Here is a 24,367-nt window from a genome sequence, read left to right as displayed (position 1 = left end):
CTTCCTAAGTAGTAAAAAGTTTGGTTGTTTTTTTTTTTTTTTTGCTGTTGTTTTTTGTTTTTGTTTTTGTTTGTTTGTTTGTTTTTTACATTACAACAGTATCATATTTCTCTTCGGTGCTATGGCTTATACCACTGCTCTTTAGATCTCATCAATGTTTCAGCCCCTGCCACCCAGCAGCTCAGGCTGCCCAGGACCCCAACCAACCTGGCCCTGAATGCCTCCAGGGATGGGGCAACCACAGCTTCCCTGGGCAGCCTGTGCAGTGCCTCACAGCCCTCTGAGTAAAACGTTTCTTCCTCCTACTCCACTGACACACTTTCCATGGAGTAACTACAAAAAGCATAACCACTATTGCCTGGCACTGAGAGCTCATTCTCCTTACAGACTTCAAACCTGAATGCATCTCCAACACACTACGAATGAGTCTCTGGCTCTCCTCAGGTATGATGGGCACTTAGAAGGGGCAACATATAAAAGCATAAATGTCTTCAAAGGAAAATATTTCCTTGTGCCTATTTCCTTTACAAGTTAGCCACAGCAGCTCTACAATATAAAATTTGGTAAGTACCTAAGGAATTATGAGAAATATATTCTCTTACCAGAAAAAAAAAAAAAAACACCCAAAACCATGGAATCTTACAGTAATACATTTCTTCTTAACAAACAAAATCATATAATCATATGGAGATCATTCTCCAGAAACAATGGGGCAAGATTCCCATCTTAAGTCCAGTAAAGTCAGTTGAAATCTTTGGCCACATCCAGTAGGCTCTAATAAGCTTTGTAGTTTTAAGACCTGAGAAGCTGTGAAGAAAGGCAATGCAGGAATTTATGTGAATTTTCTCATAAACCGGAGTTTGAGATAGGCAATGAGAAGGAAAATAGCAGTCATGCATAAAAGAGCTATTATGTTTTCCCACATTGCCATGTTAGTAGGTGCGATTCCTTGGCTGATCAGGTAATCTTCACCAGAGCACCTGCAAAAAAGCAAGGGGCAGAATTTGGTATTACTATGTTGTGCAAGATACTATAGGTCTTCAAGCAGTTCCTTTTATTTTCCTGTTGCACTAAGATTCCTCCATCCATAACTGCAAAACAGACATAACAGAAACAGACTAACTTAACTTATCATGGGGGGAAAAAGAACATTTCCAATAAGGGAATTGGTTCTCTGCTGTACCTGCTGCTAGGTCTGTAAATATTAACAAGCTCTGAAGGACAGGCATGTTTCTAATCTACTGTTTCATACTTCTACTCTGATTGTATACACATTGTATTTCCACTGATAACTGACTCTGGGATTTGCTTAATAAAACTGATAACCCAGAGCCAAGTTATCAAAAACAAAATTTAGCTAATCTCCCTATTTTTAGGAAAAGTTTCATCCCTACTTCAATTTGGAGTAAATGGCTGCATAATTCTAAAGCACACTTTTTTTTTTTTTTTTTTTTTTTTTTTTTACAAATTCTTGAAGAGACTGACTTGTGAATAGTTAGCCTGTGAGTAATATAATGTTTTGAAATAGGCTGGCTAATCCTTAAGCAAGCCATTACAATTCAGGCCCAAGAATCTTCATGAGGTAGACTTACCTTGCTCCTGAAGTGACTGATGGACAAGTGCTTGCATTTCCCACAGACACTGTAACATTTGAATTGTCACCACAAAAGTAGAGATCTCTAAACTCATTCACTTGAAGAGCCTAGGGGAAAAAGGTGTCAGATTTTTCAGATAGTGATTTAGTGTGCTAAAGCTGAAACAACTTAAAGAAAACTGATGAATGGAAGACATGTATATATGATTCCAAGACTGATAATACCTTTTAGGCTTGAACGGAGTGACTCAAAAAAATTAGTTCCCAGCCCTTATTTTGAAGTTCTTAACTACTACCTTTCTGAGGATCTGCTCCAAGTTCAACATGCAGGATGGTTTGGTGTCTGAATCTGTGGCTTCAGAGTTATAATTCAGTGATGTAGCCATGGATTTCTGTCTTTCCAGCTATATGTCCCCATTTATCTGAGTCCATCTGCACTTTCAGAAGTTGTGTCTGCATGCAGACAACCCAGCACCAGCACACTGAAGCAGGAGGGACAGTCAGTCAAAGCAAGAAGCAAACAGCTCCTTTGCACTGGTACCCTGGGCTAACTGCAATCTTAAGGAGCACTTCCACATTCAGCAACAGATAGAACACCTCAGTGATGCCCAAACTTCTCTAAGACACAGCACTGCAATTACTTTCCCTACAGGAGACCAGTGCTACATTGTACTCACAGTAAGGCCATATCGAGGGATGCTGAAGTACTTGAGCCAATTAAGCCAGCCCATTACAGAAGGGAGGTTTACAAGGAGGCCAGAGAAGATCTGAAAGAAAACAAGAGACTAATAAGTCACAACTCAGTTTACTGCAAACAATGTCATTCCTGCATCGATATTATAGCAGATATATAGGGACACTGTGATAGATGAATCTCTTCATCTCTTCACAGTATTATGCCTATGATTACAAGTAGAGGCAAGTCTTTGACTATAGCAACAATAACATTGCAGGCACAAGGCTGATGAGCTACTGAACTGTGGATTCTCTGCATGCTTAGGGCTGGCTCAGTACAGGAGACAGTCCTCTCAGTATGGATCCTAAAGCCATCTGTACTCTGAAGGCTGTTTCCTCCAGAGCAGCACACACCTTTACAAGCTGTACTTACAAGCATCAGGACAAAACAAATAGTGATGAGCAGATTGGCAACAGCAACCACTTCCATCCCAGCACTGATAGCCAGAGACATGGCTGTAGCAGTATAGGACACCATTACCAGGGCCAGCATGAAGAAGAAGAATCTGCCTGCTACAGCTTGAAATCCTGTCAAGCAGAAAGAAAAATGTCCAATAAAAAGCCATATCACAAGTCCCAAAGAGGTACCCCTGGACTCCCACAAAAGACACAGAAAGCAAGAAGAAAAGTTTAGTTTGGAGTTGGCAGCAGCTGTGAATGCTCTAAGGGTCCCAAAGAGCATTACCAAAAGACATGGACAAGCAGGTCCTGTCTTAAGACTGCTGGTACCTCTGCCCCCAACTCCTCAGAAGTTATGATGCCAAGCATCTAAATCAGTTGAAGGTTTAGTCTGTTTCAATTTATAGATAGAGGAATTATACTCTGGCTAAGTCAGATATCAAATGTATTGACAGATGGCAGGTTCAACAAAAGCATCAGTTCATTACCAATCATCCAGTAAGTGATGCACGAGAATATGATGGCTGGAGCAGTTCTCATGGGCAGTAGATCTCCTAACATCAAGGCCAGGAAGTAGGCAGAGACACGATAATATCCACTGGTGTACTGATGGCTGTGAGGACAGGAAGGAGGGGAGTTGCACAGGTTTAGAGCTGATCTGAGAAGCAAGCTCAATAAGCGTATCTGGTTTATCCTGATTCGGTTTCTTTTCTTTCTACCACTGACTCAAAGTGCAAAGTTTGATTATTTTCTCTGTACTATCACTTTCCACTCCCAGACAAAGCAAAGGCTGATCCAACTCACAAGCCATGTAGTGATAGTGGAAGCACTATGAGTGAAATGCGTGGAAAGTTACGTGACAGCTAAATAACATTGGAAAAAAGCTCCAAACATTTAGTTTAAGAACAAACCTGAACACAAAAGCAGGGGATAGTAATAGATTTAGTAACTAGAAAAACAGTTCATCCAAAGCTAACTCATACAACTGTTTCCAAGAAAGAATGACTACCAAGAACGGGAAAGCACCTTAAGGACATCAACTCATCTCCAGTTCACAGAGCAATTAAATGTCACTATGATTGCTTTGCTGCTTATTGGAGCTCGTGAAAAGATTCTGTAAGTGGTAAGGTGTCAAAATCCCCACTGACACAGTCAATAAGCAGAACAGAATGGCAAAAAATGTCAGCATGGGCGAGATTCATTTCTGAGCAGCCCTTAGGAAAAATGCCAAGCGTGAGCAAGCCAGGGTGGATGTATAAACATCAAAACTAGCACCTCAGAGAAACACAACACTCATTTTCCAGGCACAACTCTCCAATTTCCTCTTTGCTGCACAGGATACGTCTCTTGCTCTTTTATGAGCAGAAGGTTATTCCAAACTATATTTCTGACATACGTGTATATCTACTCATTTATTTATACATGTTTATTTGCATACACACACATATGTAATGTATTTAATATAGATGTATGCATATACAAGGATATAATTAATTTAAGAGCTCTTATAAGCCAACTAGCTTTTCTTCTGATCATCCTTTGTGAAGATTTTCTAAGAACTCTCCTAGAATCTTGCAGTCTTATCACTCTGGGATCATTGCAAAACACTGTTTCAACCCTTCCAGCAAAAGGAGAGGCAGAGTGCACAGTCTGCAGGATTCACACACAGACTTCAAAAACAGCTGTTACCAAAAATGGAAAAAAGACACTTTTCAGTAAACTGTGACACAGCAAGCAAGTAAAAGCATTTTACTTTTCCCTTCCTTCAATCACCTCTTAGCATTTCAGTTACTTGTTTTACAGACTCATTTAGCATTTCTATTAAATCCTAACGTTGGAAGAAGAAATGAAATCTCAAGCTCTGTTAGGCAGAAATCTTTTTTGTTAGCCTGTAAGATATCTCTCCTTCCCCTCACTGCAAGGCCGGAGAGGGTCTAAGAGCATCACTACTTACACAAATAGTTTTTTATCTCTGATGAACAGCTCAATTGCAGAGACACTGGAAAAACACTGGTTTGTGGTGACAAAAAACAAGGATCCAACCCTAGAAAGAAAAACAGCAGTGCAGAAGTGAAGAAACGGCCAACACCAAACCAGCAGGTCTCTGCATCTGCCCACAGAATGGAGATATTTAACTGTGCAACTGTAGATTTTATCTGCAAATGTTTATTCCTTAGTCATTCCCTGCACATCTCCTTCATGCATATGTGCAAGCTCAATGGAACTGTGGTCCCTCCAGGACCCTTGGCAATTCCATTCTACAGCGCATTCAAGCTGGTGAACCCAACCCTCTGCTCTGTGGTCGAAGTAGAGCCCAAAGCCTTCTCTGTGGCCAAAACCTGTTTCCTAGAGACAAGGAAAGAAGCAAGGTGTGGGTTTCCGAACTTACCGATTCTGAATGCCACTTTCATCCAATTTTACTCCAAAAAAAATGGCCCCCACAACCAAGGCTAGAATTACAGTCACTGCAATCTAGAAGTGAAAAGAAGATGTGGGGGGAAAAAAAAAAAAAGCAAAGTCCTTTAGATGGATAAATAGGTACAAATCAACAGATAGTCAGTCATTAGGGTATGTACAGGGTTTAAGATTCACATCCATCTCAAATTGACCTCTATGACACAATCACTATTAGAAGCCTTACATCAAGTCTTCCCAGTTTATCCTTTTCCCTTTTTTCCTTCCTCTGATCTTCTTTGGCTAAGTAAAGGTTAGCAGAAGCACACTACGAACAACCCAGCTTGAAATGTCAAGTGAGCTGTGAGCTACAAAAGGATGGTCACTATGGAAGCTGCCCGTGTGAGCCAAATAATGGAGCATTTTCCCCACTCCTAATATTCAGTGCAGTAGTCCTTCTGCTGAACTAGAATGGAAATTCTCTTTCAAAGACAATAACCTGAGTGGTAGTGGCACACGACCTTCTTGTTCACCAGGCTGACTTCGAAAACAGAAGACTGTTCTACAAACTGCAGACTGTGGGACTGAGAGCAGAGCAAGTCAGAACCTTCTAGTAATTGTTACCAACCTGTGCAACTGAGGCTTGTGGGTTCCTAATGAGGTTTTTCAGGGAACGGTTGGACACCCAATACAGCTGTGTGAAGAATCCATTTGCATAGGTAATCTCATGCCCCTTTTTGGATACTTTCTTCTTTCTTTCCTGTTTAATCTCCACTTTCCCCAGTGCTTCCTTTGTGCTCTCATACAGGCTGGAGTTGAGATACTTCTGGTGTAGTGTATCTACCACACTGATGGATACATTCTCTTCTATTCCTCCATTTTCATTGCTCACTCCTAAGAAAGACAAAATATTATACCCCACGCTTACCTTCAGATATGATCCATCAACAGAGGTCCACTCCAAAGAATGGATGAAAAGATGGATGAAAATGTAATTGGGAATGGCTACAGAATTTTCATTGTTCAAGCCTAAACTCTGAGCTGAAGAGACCAGTTGGAATGAGAACTTTTCCCTGCAGTTTTAATCCAACCTCGCTCATCGTCTGCCTGTTCTTTGTGGCACAGTTATGGCCACAGTCTTAAAAAAAGTCACTAAAAACCTTCACTAAGTTTTAGGGAAATCAATGATTTACTTTGACCCATTTTCCCCTTGAAAGGAACCATTACAAACATTTTATGCTCCTGTAAAATCCTTTAGTCACAGAAAACTGAAAGCACTCCCAGAAAATACTTCCCAGCATTTCAATCACTGTACTGCTAGAAGAGTTTATTCTCATATCTAGTTCTAGTATTTCTTGCTGCCACAACAATTCATTACTCCCATGCCTATCTGCCCTCTTCTCTACAGAAGTTCCTTACATGACTGAAACATCTTCATTCAGCTGTCTCTTGTGAATACGCAATTCTAGTTTTTGTCTTTCCTACATGTTTTACAGACTTCTAATAGTTATCATTGTTATCCTGTATTATTGAGAGAAGAAAAAAAATCCCTTTTAAAGTTGTTCTGAGATATTTAAAGAAGCCCAAAGCAAAGTAAATCTGTTAGCAAAAAAATAAAGACTGTAAAATGTTCTTAGATTGGAGCAAACACAGAGAATAAAACTTTGCAGTCACTATATGTAGCTTCCCTTCTACAAAAGCCAATGGTGAATTTCTCCTTGACAGTTTACCTTTCCCTGTGTCTGCAGGTTTGTGATCTTCCTTGCTTGCTGCCACAGCAGTTGAATCACCATTTATGATATCAAGGAAGAAGTCAGCTGGGTTGTTAAATGGTTCACATTCATATCCTTGAAAAGAAAAAAAAAAGGAAGAATAAATTTTAAAAACCCACACCATACTTGTACTGTACAGCTCCTATGATTGCATCTAGACTAGACTGGAAATTCATTTCCACATTTCTTTTATTATTTTTTTACCCCTATTCTAACCTAATACTGTTCAGATCATTTATGTACAACCTCTAGTATCACAGTGACAAAACAGCACAAGAGTTTGATCAAGCACTGGGATGAGAACCCACCCACAGTTCAGACTCAGTAGCTGGTTACATTTGCTCATAGAACAGAAGACTTACCAATAGAACTAAAATACTCCAGGGCCTGTTTTGCAGGACCGTGGTACAGCACTTTACCCAAAGCTAGTAATGTCAGACTGTCAAACAGCTTGAATATGGAATAGCGGGGCTGATGGATGGAAAATATGATTGTTCGGCCTCTTCTAGAGAGCCTGAAATAGGAACAAAAATTCTCTCAAATACATCACAGTTTGCATTTCAGAGTGGTCATATTAGCTGAAGCAAAAAGTAAGTACCCAAATCCAAGTAAGGCCCAATAAAGCTCTAGTTCCCTCCTCTCCGTCACCGTGTCAGATAGCGCCTGCAAGACCTTCAAGCATCTTTTCAAGAGACTGTTGCTGCCATAGACAGAGTATGATGTGGCTAGCAAAGGTTAAGTCCACTGCTTTATTTAAACTGTCCTTAATTTTTTTTCCTGTAGCAAGCTTCAACTTGACTAACAGAAGAAATCCTACTGCGCTCAATGGCATCGCCAAGTTCTACACAGCAAACTAGGAAAGTCTGGCCAGTTACAACTTCTCTTAACTTTTCTGCTGACGACTTATTCTCTACAAAAGAGAAAACTAGTTTTCTCTCAGGTCTGTCAGACTCACTTCCAAGTGCTTTAGCACTGATGCTCAAAAAGTATCCCTGCTGATTAAGATGAGAGTCTCTGTCCACAAGCAGCAAAGTAAAACATTCCCTCAGGAAAATCAAACATGCCACAAACCCAGAAGAAGTGTTAGGAATTCATTCTCATTATGTGAGATTACAATTTCAAAGTTTGACCTCACAATCCACCCCTCTCTGTGGCAAAAGGAAGTTGTCCAAGCTACATCTGCTTTTTGGGCTTCAATCCAATGCTTGCTGTCAAAAGATTCCCATCAATTTCAAAAAGCTTTGGGCAAGACCCAGTTAAGGAGTCTACTACCACTTAAAAGACCAGTAGTCTAACTGCTTAAAAATAATTGTAACTACTCAGTCATAGCAGCATTAGTTTTTTAATATAATAAACACAGAAATTCCAGCAGAGCCCTGAAGAACTGACTCTTACTTCTTCAAGAGGATGAGGACAGCATTGGCTGTGCTGGCATCAAGGCCTGTTGTTGGCTCATCCAGAAAAAGCACTGGTGGCTCTGTGATGAGCTCCATCCCGATGTTGGTTCTTTTCCGTTCCCCTCCAGACACTCCACGGATCAGCTCAGTTCCCACCTACAAGCAGAAGTTGGGCATTTGCAAAGATTTCCTATGGTGTTCAGGACACCTGTGAAAAGCAGCCCTTCAACAGTTCCACCAGAGGGCCAAAGCAGATGATGGGGCTGACTTCAAAGAGCACTGTGAGGGACTGGGGAGCAATAAGCAGAGGTGCTTAGCAACTCTGACATTAGAAACAGGAATGATAGTGACAAGAATCATAACAAGACCAGAGCACAGGTAACTTTGGTATCCAGGGATGACTTTCATGGGTAGCTCACCTGCTGCCCAAGTGAAGCAAGTGAACTAAGAGTAGAAATGCAGCTAGGAGGAATAAGGTCTGCACAGAACTTCTCCATCACATCCCAGCTTCCCATCCCCCACAGCTGTCAGTACTGTAAAAACAATTCCCTTGTCTTGTCCCACAAAGCCAGGAAGTTATCAAGTAGATTTCCAAAGTGCTATGTTTAGGTAATTGTTTTCCCTCTGCTTATAAAACACATTGGACATGATCCCAAATCTTCCTCTTTTAACAACAAATACACATACCTCTGGACTCATTTCATGTGTGCAGTATGGTCTTGTCTGGTTCCTGCTTAGCTGAGTGCAGCTGCACTACAGACTCCATGCTGCACAGTCAAGCAGCTTAGCTTCCAGGAGTAGTATGATTTCTAAGATGAGTATTCTCACTGCTCACCTTAGCATCAGCCACTTTGCTTAATCCCAGCTCGCCAATTATCTGTGTGACTCGTTCTTCCTTCTCTTGAAAACTGATGGAGCTGGGGAGCCGCAGGGCAGCAGAGAAGTGCAGGTTCTCCCTCACTGTCATTGTGCCCATAACAACATCATCCTGAAAGCAATATCAATAGGTAAGTGAAAGTCTTGTTCTCAGCTACCTGACTGGGCACCAGAGTTCCTGAAATGGTAGTTACTGAATAAGCTGTTTGTGGACCCCTGGGAAAACTGAACTAAGTCATAACCCCTGCTTCAAAATGTACAAGACACAAAATTCAGTGTCAGTCTGTAGCAGTCAGATGGAAAACACAGCTCTACAGGCTCCCAGCTTGCACCCAGCACCACTTCAGCATGTTTTTGGGCTCAAGAGTTCACAATGTAAAGTGCATAATTTTGCACTTTCCCTACAAGGCTTAGGAAGGCAGAGCAGGGAACTGTTTTCACTGCTAGTGCTCAGCGTTCAGGTTGGAGACATTCAAGGAATCACCCAAGTCTGCTCAGTTTCCACCTACAAGCTGTGACTTGCTGTGGTCACAAGCAACTGCTGGGCCCAGCTTTCAACAGGTTCCTCCCAGCTTCCTCCCTGGTCCTCAGAAAAATCAAAACTATTGCACCAAGATGCCCCACATTTTTTCCATGTTTCTAGTATCCATTCTTCCTGAGCACAGCACCTTATTCCTCAGTCCAACAAAGCTTCAGCAGTCATGTGCATTTTGACTGTCTTTGATCTTTGAAACAGATCTACCCAGCTGACAAACACGTGCCTACACCAACCTGGAACAACCATCAACAGAACAGATGCTAGTTCCATCAAGAGCTCTATGCCTCTCCATTTCCTCTGCTTTGGTATTTGAATCAACTCTTCATTCCACCACACAGTGGTAGAAGGGATGCAGTACTGGACAGCAGCTGAGAAACATGCCTGTTAATCAGGTACCTTTCAAATCTGTGGAATTACATCCTCATTTGCAAGGCAGGAGTGGAGAGATCAACAGTTTTATAACACATGATTTACCAGATCTAAATCAGGTCTACATGCTCATCTGCATAAAATGGAAGTATGCATTTATGCCTTCACATGTGTTTTGACACTCTGGGTCATCTTTATCAAGATGACCAATATCATCATTATTTAGGGAATAGCTCATAGGGGTGGGAGGGGAGAGCAACCATTTAATGTCTTGTCTAGTTGGCCATCATTTCATGGTTTGTTTTGTTTGCTTTTGACAACAGAGGGACAGATGTCTCAAAGTGGAGCCATTTGCAAGAAACTTCCTGGCCATCCTGTGGGATAAAGACTCAGCATCAGTCTCATCATGCATCTGCTCAAAAGCCCCTCAGCTGGCAGCTTTCAGAAAAGCTGCCTATTTCCTATCTGCCTGCAGTCAGAGTCTGAATGGTTTTCGCATTTCACAGTTCATACAGCTGCCAAGAATGCCACCCTCAGCTCCTCCAGGGCTTTGAGGGTCTATTATTGGTCCAGGCCCCCACCCACTTCCACAGATTCAGCTGGCTTTTCCTGTCCGAGTGGAACAAAGCTCTGCCTCAGCCAGCCAGAATCAGAGGAAGAACAGTAAGAATCTACTTACTTCCTAGAATTATTGTCTAAGAGCTTGAAGTTACTTCTGCCAACTAGAGCTGCTTTAGAATTTCATAAGAGATTTTAGGTGTTGAGAGCTTCCTAGCACACAACCTTTTTTTAAACTTAATTTTTATTTTTAAAATCTTTGCTGGAACTTCAGGGCAGAGCCCCAGAAAACAAACACAGTGGCTTGGGCACCCATGTGGCTTTAGGATGACCAAGACCTTCATGCTTTATTTGGAGTAAGCAGTTTGACCCTCTGCCTTTCAAATCACGGGAAAACACTAACATCTGTTACCAAATTAAGTCTGTAGGGATCATTAAATATTATCTAAACTTATAGCTCATGTTTGACTTGTCTTATGTGAAAGAACCCTGCCTTTCTTCTTGAGAAGCTGCTCCTGTCCAACCACAGCCCTAGCTGCTCACCAGAGAAGATGCCATCTCTCAGTCATGAGGCAGCGATGAGCTCCCACCAGTGAAATACCTCCTTCTTTTCATTGAAGACATTTTTCAAAGCCTTTACACCAAAGCCTATGCTATGCTATTCCTCCCAAGAGCTCCCAGCCTCCACTGAAGGTAGTTACTCACCTGCACAACATATCCTGAGATGCACTTGAAGTTTGGAGGTTGTGGGATGCCATCTATGAGCACTTCTCCAGACAGGCCTGCTGGGTCCTTTCTGGCAGCCAGCACATCTAGCAGACTTCAGACAAACACCAGGCATTAGGTTTTGCCATGACAACTGCTTTATCTCAACTGAGCCAGTACCACAAGTCAGCACTGCAGTTAAGCTGCTGCACTCCAAACACAGGGCTCTCAAAGGGGCATCCTCTGCTCTGGGGCCTTCTGCAGGATTCTCGTGTGCCAGGTATGCCACAGCAATTCTGCAGTACTCAGACCCTCACAGCTGGAACCCCCTGCAGACATTAGCTTGGGCTCCATATTAACAGCTAACCACAGACGCACACAAAAGCACCCTGCCAAGCAGCTGCAGTCTGCTTTCCAGCCAGTGGAGCACAGAAGAAACTACTTTGATCTCAAGGAAATTAATCCAAATGGGTATAAACAAGACTGGAGTAAAGATTAATTTTATAAAGTAGTTTTGTTTTAAAATATGTCTGGATTCTTCTCACTGTAAATTAGAAGCCAGACTGTCTGCTAGCTCAGTGAACACTGCCCTGATGGAGCCTAGTTCTTGGAAATATGCTGGCAGCTTCCTAGAGGGGAAGATCAAGGATCATAACAAGGACACACCTATGTAAACCCTGGCCATATTTACCTGTCCCTGATCTTGTCTAAGGAAGAGTGACACAGCACTCTTTTACTATGGTTACACAAGAGAGAAAACAGCATCCGTACTGGCTGGAAATAATCTGCAAAGTATTCTGTGATTTCATCCAAAGATTCTGAGCACATGCACTCCTACCACCAGGCCACATCTAGACTGGGTAATGGATGATCTACAGCAGGTATCCTACAGACCGACATTACACCTTACTTCTGCCAGCCATCAGAGCCTCTGAGGAAGTCTTGCTGCAGCAGCTTCACAGGTGACAACTTCCCTCCCACCCCTGAGAGTGTTTGCTCCCACCGCCATGCCATGACAGGCCTGGAGCAGAGCCTACACCTGAGCTTAAGTCACTCCTGCTCCCCCGGTATCTTGACTCAGGCCACTATCAAAGGTAACTACAGTAACACAGACCACAGATCATAAGGGTGTGGCACAAACGCAGGACAAGAACTCCAGCAAAGCTGACATCAGAGGGACAGGATGTGAGGTCAAACTGCATTGCCAGATTTCTCGCAGTCTGAGCCTGAGGATCCCTGATATCCTCTCCCAACCCTAACAGTCCCACATCCCTTTGAACAGCTGATTGGACATCTGAAGAGCAAAAGGAAGTACTCACGAAGATTTGCCACTCCCTGTTGGCCCCAGGATAGCATTCAAGCCTGGCTTCATAATGCCACTGGAAGAAGGAAAGAGTTATTTCCAAATGGAAGACTGTTCACATGTGGCTCATAGCAGAGGTAAGGTGTGAACAAAATACTGCTGAAATGAAAACTTCAAGATTATTAAAAATCTTCTTAAATCTGGAATCAGAAAGCATTTTTTCGTTCTCATCCCAAACTGCCAGTAAGAACAGAATTAGAGCTGTGCATAAAAAGAAAATACAAAATACAGGAGTTGTCTTCTTGCTGAGTTAGGTCTGGAAAAGAAGAAACAATGGCTCTCTGCTACTTGCACACCTCTCACCACAGCTCAGACCATAGTTAAGGAAATCCTTAGATCTTCAGGCAGAAGTGTTTACACAAGTTTGATCCTAATTTTCTTACATCAATGACTGACACTGCTCCACTTATATCCCACCTTTTATGCCTAAAGCATGTTAGCAAGTGCTCCCATGAACTGCAGACTGGCAGGAGGGCAGTCATTTCTCTACCAGTACAGCTGGATCTGGAAGATGACAAGGACATCACCAATTCACAGCAGCAGATTAATTTCCACCCTTTGGCATTTTGGTTAAGCAAGAACTTACTAAACATTATGAAGGATCTTCTTTTCCACAGTCTTCCGTCTACATAGGAATCCACTGGACTGCTTAACGGAGTACTGGATGTTATGGAAACTCACAACAGAGCCTCGAGGGGATCGGATGGAATCTCGTGTTGGAAGGGATCGTTGGAAACTGGCTTCTTCCTCTTCTCCAACAGAAATGACACTATGATCAAATGTGTCCGCCATCATGTCCTTGTTACACAGGTCAAACTCAACTGCATGAGGGTTTCTGAGGTGGCTGTTGTTTTGAGCAGTTCCCATCTACTGAAACAAAGAACACAAAAACACACAGGGAAGAAGACAAGTGAGACAAGATCTGCAGAAGGTGTCCTGAAAAAGTTCATGTATACCATTCCAATCTTTACATGTGTCAAGTTTCTGAAGGGATGGACATCAGTGCTGGAAGACATTCAGCAGTCCCCAAAGGCATAGGAACATGTAGAACAATACACGCAACCTCAAGGAACAAGGCATGGATGCTCTTGAAGAAGTGACATTAGCTCAAAGAACATCTAATGAGGAAAAAAAAGCCCATCTGTGATGATCACTGTATTGCTTAACACAGTGGGGACTCCAAATGCGTACTGCTACTCTTAACCTAAAGAGACTGAAGCTCCCTTCCATCATACAGAACATGCTTACTCACCTTCATACACCATACAGTGAAGAAAAGCAAAGCACAAATATATACTGCAGTATACAGTATTTGCAACCACAGGGAAATGTACAAACCATCCTGACTCAAGCAGATAAGCTGCTTCTGTAGCTTTGGATGGAGCACACAGAAGGGAGGACATGCAAACAGCAAAGGGAAGGAGCTGCTCTTCCTACCTCTGCATGAGCCCCTGTATAATAAGTACCGTATCAAAATCAGTATAACCATTAACAGACACTTAGCAGTGACTCTATTAGTAGTGTCCTAGCAACAGAGCTCTTTTGTCAAGGGGCTGCTTCTCCTTCTGTTGGTGTAACTGGCTGAGACCAATCACATAACCACACAGAACTGCAGGAGTTGGAAGGGACCTCAAGAGATGGAGTCCAGCCCCTCTGCTAAAGCAGCTCACACAGGTAGGCGTTCAGACAGGTCTTGAATATCTCCATATTAGGAGACTCCACAACCTCCCTGGGCAACCTGGTTCCACTGCTCCATCACCCTTATTGTTAAGAAGTTCTTCTGCATGTTAGTGCAGAACTTTCCTTGTTCAAGTTTTAGGCCATTACTCTTTGTCCTATCACTACATCACCAAGAGGAGCCTGGCCTCATTCATTTGGCTCCCATCTCCTTTCAGATATTTATTAACATTAATCAGATCCCCCATCAGTCTTCTTTTTCCCAGGCTGAACAGATCCAGGATACTCAGCCTCTCCCCTCATATAGGAGATGCTTGAGGTCCTTTATTATCTTTGTGGCCCTCCGCCGGACTTCTTCTAGGAGATCCCTGTCTTTCTGAAATGGGGAGCCCAGAACTGGACACAGTATTCTGTATGTGGCCTCACCACAGCAGAGTCAAAGGGGAGAATCACCTCCAGATACCACTGGCCTTCTTTGCCACAGGGGCACATTGCTGGCTCATGGCCAACCTGTTGTCCATCAGGACCTCCAGGTCCTTCTCTGCAGAGATGAGTATGAGCCCATCGCTTGTTTACAAAAGCTTAAAGCTGTTACACAAGAAGAACTTGGAAACCCTGCAGCCCCTAAGTTCTGTAGTTCACACCCTGCCTTTCAGCCAGCTGTCTTCGCAGTCGAAAACCATGCTGTCCCCTTTCCAGGCAGCTGCAGCAAGGAAAAGGCAACACTACATACCCTTTCCAGAAACTGAGTGCAACAGTTTACACCACCACAGGGCAGTCTAATCATTTACTTCTCTTTTAGCTGAGAGCACAAATGTGTTTCTTGGAAAACTTACGCTACTGATTTTGCGGAAAGCCGAGGCTGTCACCAATCTAATGAAGAGCAAGGAGAAAAAAAAAAAGAACTAACATTTCACAAAAACTCCCATTGCTGATTAGCTGGGCTTTGTGAGAAGGCAGATGTATCCCACAAGCAATACTTTCCCTTCTATCTGCACCCAAAGATGATCTTTTTTCTATTGTTTGCGTTTTTTTCCTCCAAGGAATGAGAGCATGATAACCAGTAGGACCAAGCACTGCACAAGTGGAGCATTTCTCAGAAAGTGAGATGGTCATCCTTGTAAGAAACCAGAGTTCCAACATCCAGATGAAAAAAACAAACAAACAAACAAAAAAAAAACCCACACACAAATAAAGCAACCAACAAAACAAACAAACAAAAAAGCCCAGAGAGACAGACAAGCAGACAGAAGGACCCCAAAATGCCTTTCCTATCATTTTAAGCCATTTGGACATGGTCCCGAGTATCGTGTGGCCCTGCCTGAGCAAGGGAGGCTAGACCAAACCGCCTCCTGCCATCCTCAATTCTGTGTAAGCTCAAGAAGTTGCAGAGGTTTTCGTTCCTGTTTAAGTAAATGAAAAGCAGCGGGGAGGCAGAAGGGGGAGGAATAGATGGAAGAGTTGTTTAACTTGGATGCAATCCCATACTTGGAGGCTAGTCATTCCTGGGAAAGCCATGTTTGTGGGAAGTATGAAGGAGCTGCTGGTTACATCAGCACAAGGCAGCTTATGTATGAGAAAGGTTGCACAACACATTGAGAAAAAGACATAGGACAGACCATGACATCAAGGGCAAAGACCCTGTTAGACCTTTGAACATCTGACCATCTTGTAAACCTCACATCTGCTCCAGTGAGCCCAGCTTTCTGCTTACAACGCCGTAGACCCTTTTATACGTGTTTTTGCAAAGTTACTGATAAACACTGACAAGATAAACCACCGAGCGGCTACAGGCAAGGATAAAAGAAAGCTGAAAGAAGGAAGGAAAAAGACCAGCAGAGGCTACAGGTGGGCTCAGGCAGCCACACTTCGACCGCGGCAACCCCATCCCCAGCACCACCCCGCGATTCGGTGCCGGTGCCGCCCCGCTCAGAGCCCCAGCGGGACAGCCCGCGCCGTTACCTCCGGACTCCACGGCGCTCCGTGCGACGGACACGAGGCTATGGCTGCGGTGCTGCCTCGGCTGCGTTTTATAAGCGGGTGCGGACGGCGGGGTTACATAAAGCGGCGACGGCGGAGGCTGCCCGGCGCTGTCACACGATCCCGCCGATACGCGGGAGCCCTGAGCTCAGCTCAGCACGGCCCGATCTGCCGCGGCTGCGCGACCCCCGGGGCGGTGCCGTTGGGCTGGGCCGCCCCCGCTACGGGGGCCGGGAGCGGGGGGAGCCCCCGAGCGCGGGGATGCTGCGGGCTGCGCCGGGTAGTACTGCGCCTTCGTCGGGGGAGGAGGAGATGGAGGGGTGGGAGTGGGAGTGGGGTAAGCGCTTCGCTTTCTGCCGCAGCCACCAAACGGCCGTCGGGGCTGGGGCATCTCCCCGCGACCTCCCCTGGCGGTGCCGTCCTCCGAGAGTGCCACCCGGCCGGTCTCACCTCTCCGAAGCTGTGCGCTCCCCGGCGGTCCCGCAGCCCGCCCCGGGTCGCCGCTGTCCGCCTCTCGTGTTCGCGCTCCGTGTGAAAGCGAGGCGGTCGGATTTCCGCTGGTTTGCTGTCTCTGTTTCTCCGCAGCCGCCTGTTCCCAAGCACTATTGTCTCATCACGAACGAGCTCGCCCTCCCCAGCCTCTGTGTTAGAGTGCAGGAAAGGCCCTGCTTTATGGCTTGTAAAGATAACTTATATCAGCGCTGTCAAGTCACTTATTGTATTAATTACTTCTGACCTGACTGCACTCTGCAGCGCTTCTACAATGTTGCATTTTCCTAACAACTGCTCTTGCTAGATGAGTCCAAAGCTCAGATGAGGAGAAGCATGTCTATGGCTACCCAATAAATACCAGCAATAAAAATTTCAAAGGTTCACCTATCCCCGCCCTGATGCCTGCCTGCCCCCAGACATGCCAATGCAGTGGGCAGAACAGATACCTGTACCTTGTGCAGCTGCTGGCAGGAGTCAAGAGCCAGGAAGGTTTGTGAGGATACTAAAACAGGTGTAGCAAAGGGTACTGAAAGAGGTGTGACAAGAGCCATGGATACGGTCACAGTGCAGGCATGCTGAATAAGGATGTTATTTTCAGTTGCTCTGTGAGGCAGAAGTGGACTTGAGTTTGTTTTCTTTGCATTTTAAGTTCCCCCTTCAAGGAAAATCTGCCTACGTGGAAAACTTTTGCCCTATTACTTCACCAGACATGCACATTTCTCTGTGTCCAAGTGTATTTCAATCCTAAACACCATGGAGCCTACACTGTGCTGCAGTGGCAACCCTTCATCATGTGCCTGGGACAGTGAAAAAAAAAGACAGTGTGCTTGGAAGCAGAGGTGAGTTGCTGTGATCAGGAACTTCTCCACGTGGTGCCTGCACACATCCTGACAGAATAGAAATGGAGACCCAAGGAATGGAAAGGAACCAGATCTGACAACTTAAGCATCCTGATGGAGGTCCTGGCTTTCCCCCATCCCGTTCCTGAAGCAACAATCTTTTGGACTTCCTCTGGGCTTCTGGGCTTTTGATCTTTAGAATTCATCTCCTTCCCAGCTGGTAAGTCTGGGAAGAAGGGCAAGTGCTCTTCCTTGCTCTGGGCACATGATGTGCCACCACTGCCCTCTTACTTCTGACCGCAGCAGGAAAATTGCAAATGAAGCTAGCAGCAGCAAAGAAATAGGAAGGAAGTATTTTCCAACTGTATCATTTTACTGACATAATTGATTTAAATCATGCTGTTGCTGAGGCAGATTTCTGCCCATACAGGAACAAAAACCAGTGGCCAGGGCTGTGGCATGAGACACAGCAAGCCTAAGGAGAGCCCCATGTCAAACACTGCATTTTCTGTCATACTGGTACCAGGGCCTCAACATCCTCTGAATAAAGAATTTCTTCCTAACATCTAATCTAAATCTCCCCTCTTCTAGTTAAAAGCCATTCCCCTTGTCCTATCACTATTTAAACCACGTAAAACATCGATCCACCTCCTGCTTGTAAGCTCCCCTCAGGTACTGGAAGGCCACAATGAGGTCTCTCCAGATCCTTCTTCAAGTTAAACAAGCCCAACTCCCTCAATTTTTCTTCATATGGGAGGTGATCCAGCCCTCTGATCATCTTTGTGACCCTCCTCTGGACTCACTCCAACAGCTCCGAATCATTCTCAGTTAAGGCTAATTTGAACACTGCTCCTTTCTTACAGAATCTGGTCATGCCAGACATCTTGCATGTCCCACAGCACACAGCGTGGAGAAGTTACTAAGTACCATGAGTTCCTCTATCTTCTGAAGGTTCTGGCCTCTTCTCTCCTTTTCGCAACCTGAGTAACAGGATTGCAAAAACATCAATTTGCAGGGGGTGCTGGGTGTTTCCTGGAGTCCAGCTTTCTATTTGGGCCAGGTCTTGCCACCACACAGTCAACACAGACGTGGCTCTGTCTAGCTGAATCACCAGTCAGAATTTTTTCAGCTGTGTTTCTCTATTACTTTCCTTAGGATGCTGTTTTCCTTGCCCGAGGATCCAGGTTGTTTTAATCCTGCCTAATGTCAAATTTCATAAAGCTTTTAAAACATTTCAGGGACTTGAGCCAGTGAGAACGGATGAGAAACACGTGCAGGAGGAACTGCATGCTCATTATTATTTTGTTCTCTACTGAATGAAGCAAGATGCAGATCCTGAAGCTCACAGTGCAAAAGCAACTTTGAGAACAATAGAGACAGCAACATTAGTCATTGTGCATGTGAGTGAGGAGCACTTCCTAGCTCTTCTTTTCCAAAAGGAGATACCAATAAACCATTTTAAAAAACACACTCTGTACAGATGCATACAGCTGTGCTGAATTGACTGCATCTTCAAATCCGTCACCTTAGGCACAGAAAGACTTTCCAGCTTGTTTTTCTACCCTGAGAGCAAATTGTGTCAAAGCTGGTGCTGACTGGCATCCCCTAATTAGTTAAAATGCTGCTCACCTTGGGGAAGTTGGCATTTGAAAGGCGTGAAGATTGCATAGAAGAAATCTGACTTTGTCAAGTTTTGTTAATCATTTAGTCCATTATCTGAATGCATAGTAGCACAAAATCCATGGCTGGTTAAAGATAAGAGAAGATTCAAGCAAATCTAGGAGGAAAGGAAGTTAATACTTAACTAGTGTGCTGCATTCATGTATGATGGCTGGCAGAAAGATTGGCTAAACAATAGGATTACTAGAACTGTGTGTGTTATCTGGGTAAAGCAGATAGAGATAAAATATCTGAAGTCTGCAAGATCTAGGGGATCTAAATAACCATTCCACTCCTTCAGAAGTTAAAAAGTTAACATCATAGGCTTGCTCAGATATTTACAGCTCCAACTCACTGCTGTTAGCAAGGCTACAGAGAACGAAGGGCAAGCATAAGATGTACAGTGCAAATGTAGAGAGGCACTTTTTTCCCTTCCACTCTAGAAAAATGATGAGAGGGACATAAGACAGGTAGAGAGAGCAAAAATGGTAAGGCCTCATGAGAAGGGTAGAAATAGCAACCTAGACCAGGGATACCTCTTAGATAAGCTGTATAGCAGTATTAGGTTGGTAAGCTTTAGGAGTCTGCTGAGAATGGAAGCCTCGTGTCCTCTCTAAAGATACAAATATGGAGAGATGCCAGTTATGACTGCCCCATGCTCTTACACTTTTAGGACAAGGCTAGGGACTGCCACCTGCAACCAGGAGGGAAAGTGGCACTAAGCAGAGATGCACACTTCTCCCAAATTCACCGTAAGTCCTGGGGCAGGACTCCCTCAAGTTCAGTTCCCATTGCCACCTGCAGGTCAGGCATGGCCTCTCAGCAGTTCTGCCTCCCATTTGAGTGCTTCAGAGCCCACAGTTAACAGAATTACAGTGTGTTTTATCTGTCCAACTTCAGATTTCCAGAGGTCAGATTTGTCCCTAGGCATTAATGTTGACACAACATTACATAGGCATTTCAACTCCATCCTCAGGAGCAAAGTCCAGGCTGCCCCACTACCCATTCCAAATAAACTGCTTAATATTTAAAAATACACAGGATCTGAGACACTAGCATTTGCTGTGGCTGCAATGAACAGATTTATTGGTGCTGTACGCCTATAAGCACAGTGTCCCCAGAGGAACTTACAAAACAGCAGGATATGATAACTACATGACAGTAAACAGCCTGTATGCTGAAGCAGGAGAGAGAAGAAATTAGCTCTGGCAGTTTCTGCCTTCTTTTGCATTTTCCTACATGTCCAAGCATGCTGTATGACACAGAGCTACTGCATCACATCCTTCCAACACAGGACGTCGCACCATATTAGATGGCAGAAAAGGCAGAGAGCAAAAACTCAAAAGATTACAGCTGGTCTGACTGTCATGTCCTACTACACCCCATATTAACGTCAATACTTACTTCGTTCAGTAGAGACACTGCCTGGTATTTGTCTATGCCAGAACATCTCATGGTGTTTTTGATAGTGCCATTCTCATCTCCAGACCTGATTTTCTCTCCTACTTGGGAAATTGCTATGTAAGGGGGTTGACTCATGAATGAAAAAGGGACAGAGGGAGCCCAGAGCTACCACTGACAGCTGTGTGCCCTAGGGCAGGAGATGGCAATTTGAGAGAGGCAGGGGAAGTAAATAATAGTAATAGGAAATCTAAGATTGGTCTGAATAGAGAGTAAATGAGAGTTTCAGTGTGCAACACAAGGAGTCATAGGTGTCTATGGCGCTGAATTTAACAACTCATCAAGGACGTCCATACACATAAGGGCTTATCCAGGCACTCACACTGGGAGATAAATAACGATCCGTAAATTTTAGTGACTCACATAGGATCATGGAATAGAGTTGGAAGGGACCCATATGGATCACTGAGTCCTACTCCTGGCTCCACAGTGGACCACACAAAAATCAGAGCACATGACTGAGAGCAGTGTCCAGATGCTGCTTGAACTTCAGCAAGCTCAGTAACCCAGGACCTGTTCCAGTGCCCAAGCATTCTCTCAGTGAAGAACTTTTTCCTAACATCCACCTGGCCCTCCCCTGACCCAGCTCCATGCTTTTCCCTCAGGCCCTGTTGCTGTCAACAACAACATGGTCCCTTCTGCCTCCTTCATGAGGAGCTGCAGCCACCACGAATGCTCCCCCCAGCCTCCTCTGCTCTGAGCTGAACAGACCAAGGGACTTCAGCCAATCCCCACCTACTTTGCCCTCCAGAATCTTCTCCATCTTCATAGCCCTCATTTGGGCTCTCTGATAGTTTTATGTCATTCTCGTGTTGTGGCATCCTGACCTGTAACCAATGCTGGAGGTGAGACCACTCAGCACAGAGCAGGGCAGAATAACTCCTTTCCTCTCCTTGTGGCATGCTGGGCCTGGTGCACCCCAGGGCCTGGGTGTCCCTTCTGACTGCCAGGGCACACTGCTGGTTTATGTTCAACTTGCTGTCGATCAGAACCTCCACATCCCTTTCCATGGGGCTGCTCTTCAGTGTCTCATCCTCCATGTATGTATAGCCAGGGTTGCCCCTTTCCAGGTGCAGAACCCAACATGTGCTCTTGTTAAACTTCATGCAGTTGGTGACTGCCCAACTCTCTAATTTTCTAGGTGTCTCTGCAAGGCTTCTTCAGTCTTGGCAAAGTCAGCAGCTCCTCCCAGCTTAGTATAGTCAGCAAACATTAGGAGGAATGGGATAAGAAACTGAACACTGTCATCTCTCCAAAGGTTATGAAAAAACACATGCGAAAACAACCCTTTGGTCACTTAGTCAGGCAACATGATGATTCAACTCTGTCATCAATAAGGAGCCCTGGCCACACCACTTGAGTACAGGTCTTGGTGCCCAAATGCTAATCAGTCTGTTTGGACAAACATAATAAGGCTGGCAAATCAGAGCTGGAAATGCCTTTAACAAAGCATGTGCAGCAGATAGGAGGTGGTTAAGGCTGCTTTTTCAGTGTTGTGCTATGTACTTCCTCTCCACCTTTAATGCTCGTGGGAAGTCTAGAGGTAGGTTGGAAGCCATAAGCGCTGTTTACCTCTTCTCAAGGCAAACCCCCCGTCACACACGTCAATGTGATGTAGTGAGCAGTTGAGACCCTGGTGCTCTGTGATTTCAGCTGGTTGCTGCCTTTGACTCCATACTGCTATGATGGAGAACACAGGCTGGTGGAATGGCCTTTTCTGGGCCTGTATGGGACAACTCCTTTTGTGGCTTTTTGATAAAATCTTTGTATTCCTGCAAGGATTCAGAAAGAATGCCAAATCCCATTTAAGTAACCATTGTCTATTCCATAGGAATCTAAGGAAAAGCTCTGCCCTTTTGTCTCCAAAAACCTTTGTGCACAATTCCAGATATTGCTTTGTTTGAGGAACTCTAGACATGTCTGAACAGCTGAATTGGCTTGATGCATTAGAGCAATATGTGTTCACACACGTGTAGTTTCTTTGTCTCTGAAAGACATGCTGCTATTTCTGGTGCCTGTTCACAAGAGGGGAGCCTGAAAATAATGACAGCCAGCAGAAATGATCATTTGGGATAGTTTCTCAGCCCGTTTCCTCAGGGCTGAATTTAACAGCTCATCCAGACACAGTCCAGTTGACCTCAGGCTCCTTAGCCTCGCTGGTTGCTCTGCTAAGCTGTTTCTCAGGCTGCTGGGCCTCTTTGACATGCAGAAGTGAGCATGCCAGCTGAGTAGGACTGCTGTCCTTGGGGAATGACAGTCAAGATGCAGTGCCAGGCAGAGCTTCTAGGGGATGCCCTGCACTGTAGGGCCCTGTCATGATGCCAGGCACTCAGGCTCTCCTGGTGACTTGCTGCAGCATGTCCTCATGAAGCTGGGCTCTGAAGCATGAGCTGAGTTCAGAGGCTTGTCACCAGACACCACATTGTGTTATCAATGTGACATTGGCATTGCTTCTTGCAAAGGAGGGTGCGGCCTGAACTCACCACCCTCCAGCTGCCTGCTGCTGCACTCTGCGTACGTACTGGTGGCTGGTGGCTACACCTGCCATTTCCTGTTCAGTTCCTCAGGCAATGCGTCCTGCAAAAGTCCTCTGAAAAATCTGCCATGCTTCTTTTAACACACCCCTTTGTGTCCAAACCTGGGGAGATTGGGCCTTTGAATACACTGGAATTCCTCCTCTGTGGAACATTCTCCCAGTACAGGGCTTCTTGCTTTTGCACGTGCAGGAGTTTATCTGGGTATGTTATCAGCTGGCTTATCACACAGTGACAGGCTCTCACTTCCCTTTTCCCTAGTTTCTAATAAACTGTATTGGTTTATCAACTCCCACTAACAACTGCTTGCAGAAGAGGCAGAAGGTCAAGAAATCAGCACTGAGGCTGACACTAGCTCTTATTGAGAATCTTTTCATTTGTGAAAAACTTATTTTGTAAAAAATCCTTGTTACAAAAAGGAGCAAAGCCTGTGCTAATCCTATATAAAAGTTGTAGAGAGGATAAACAAGAATAACCAGCCTGAGAAGGGCAGAGTTTGTGACAAATATGTGTGTGAGAATATCTAGCATTATAAAATGTTGGAAACTTCATGTTTTGCTTCTTTTTGCCATAGAAGAAGTATTTTTTCTGAGTTTGTCCTCTCTAAAATAAACAGGTGCTTGCTACCCACCTCCTGTGAGAGCAGCAAAGGACAATTCTCAGGTGTGAGGGGCTAGTAGTGGTGCTAGCTGACATCTGCTGGAACACTGAACATCTGTCATAAAGCGTCTCCCAGAGTTTGGCTGCATTTGTCAGGTTTGGGGGATTTCAATGTGCCGGTCAGACCTGTTCACTGGTGAGACAAATGCATCTTGAGGGATACACTGAGAAGATATTTCAGGAGATTTTCATGCTCACAACCCATGCTGGATAGGGCTGCCTCTTTCAGGTGACCCACGCCCAGTTTCAGACATCTGTGCCCTGGCCCTCCCAGTCCAAGGCTGAGTCTCCCCACACAAGTGCTTTGGTAGTACAGCTGTGACACTGCTTTCTCTCCCAGCTATCTCAGTGAGCTCTTTAACCAC

The 24,367-nt window shown here is 44.6% G+C and overlaps 1 protein-coding gene across 5 annotated transcripts; it reads right to left on the bottom strand.

Moving 5' to 3' along the window:
• Positions 1-634: 634 nt before the first annotated feature.
• On the bottom strand, positions 635-17,415 carry ABCG2 (ATP binding cassette subfamily G member 2 (Junior blood group)). Of its 5 annotated transcripts, none has more exons than XM_042862933.1 (16): positions 17,302-17,415; positions 13,287-13,567; positions 12,657-12,716; positions 11,338-11,452; positions 9,127-9,279; positions 8,290-8,447; positions 7,257-7,408; positions 6,853-6,969; positions 5,751-6,016; positions 5,118-5,200; positions 4,683-4,772; positions 3,217-3,341; positions 2,703-2,857; positions 2,272-2,361; positions 1,593-1,702; positions 635-980 (listed from the first exon to the last, which is right to left on the bottom strand). In XM_042862933.1, the coding sequence occupies exons 1-16, from the start codon at positions 17,398-17,400 to the stop codon at positions 833-835; spliced, it is 2,202 nt and encodes a 733-aa protein (XP_042718867.1). In that variant the 5' UTR covers positions 17,401-17,415; the 3' UTR covers positions 635-832. The 5 variants fall into 5 exon arrangements, with proteins under 5 accessions (XP_042718867.1, XP_042718864.1, XP_042718866.1 ...); XM_042862930.1 differs by lacking the exon at positions 17,302-17,415 and adding an exon at positions 16,808-17,121 and having other exon boundaries at positions 13,287-13,570; XM_042862932.1 differs by lacking the exon at positions 17,302-17,415 and adding an exon at positions 16,808-17,121.
• Positions 17,416-24,367: the final 6,952 nt, after the last annotated feature.

This window comes from Lagopus leucura, unplaced genomic scaffold, assembly GCF_019238085.1.
Source record: "Lagopus leucura isolate 7727_CA_CO unplaced genomic scaffold, USGS_WTPT01 Super-Scaffold_739, whole genome shotgun sequence".
Classification (NCBI taxonomy): Eukaryota; Metazoa; Chordata; class Aves; order Galliformes; family Phasianidae; genus Lagopus; species Lagopus leucura.
This window is presented reverse-complemented; position numbering and strand designations above follow the sequence as displayed.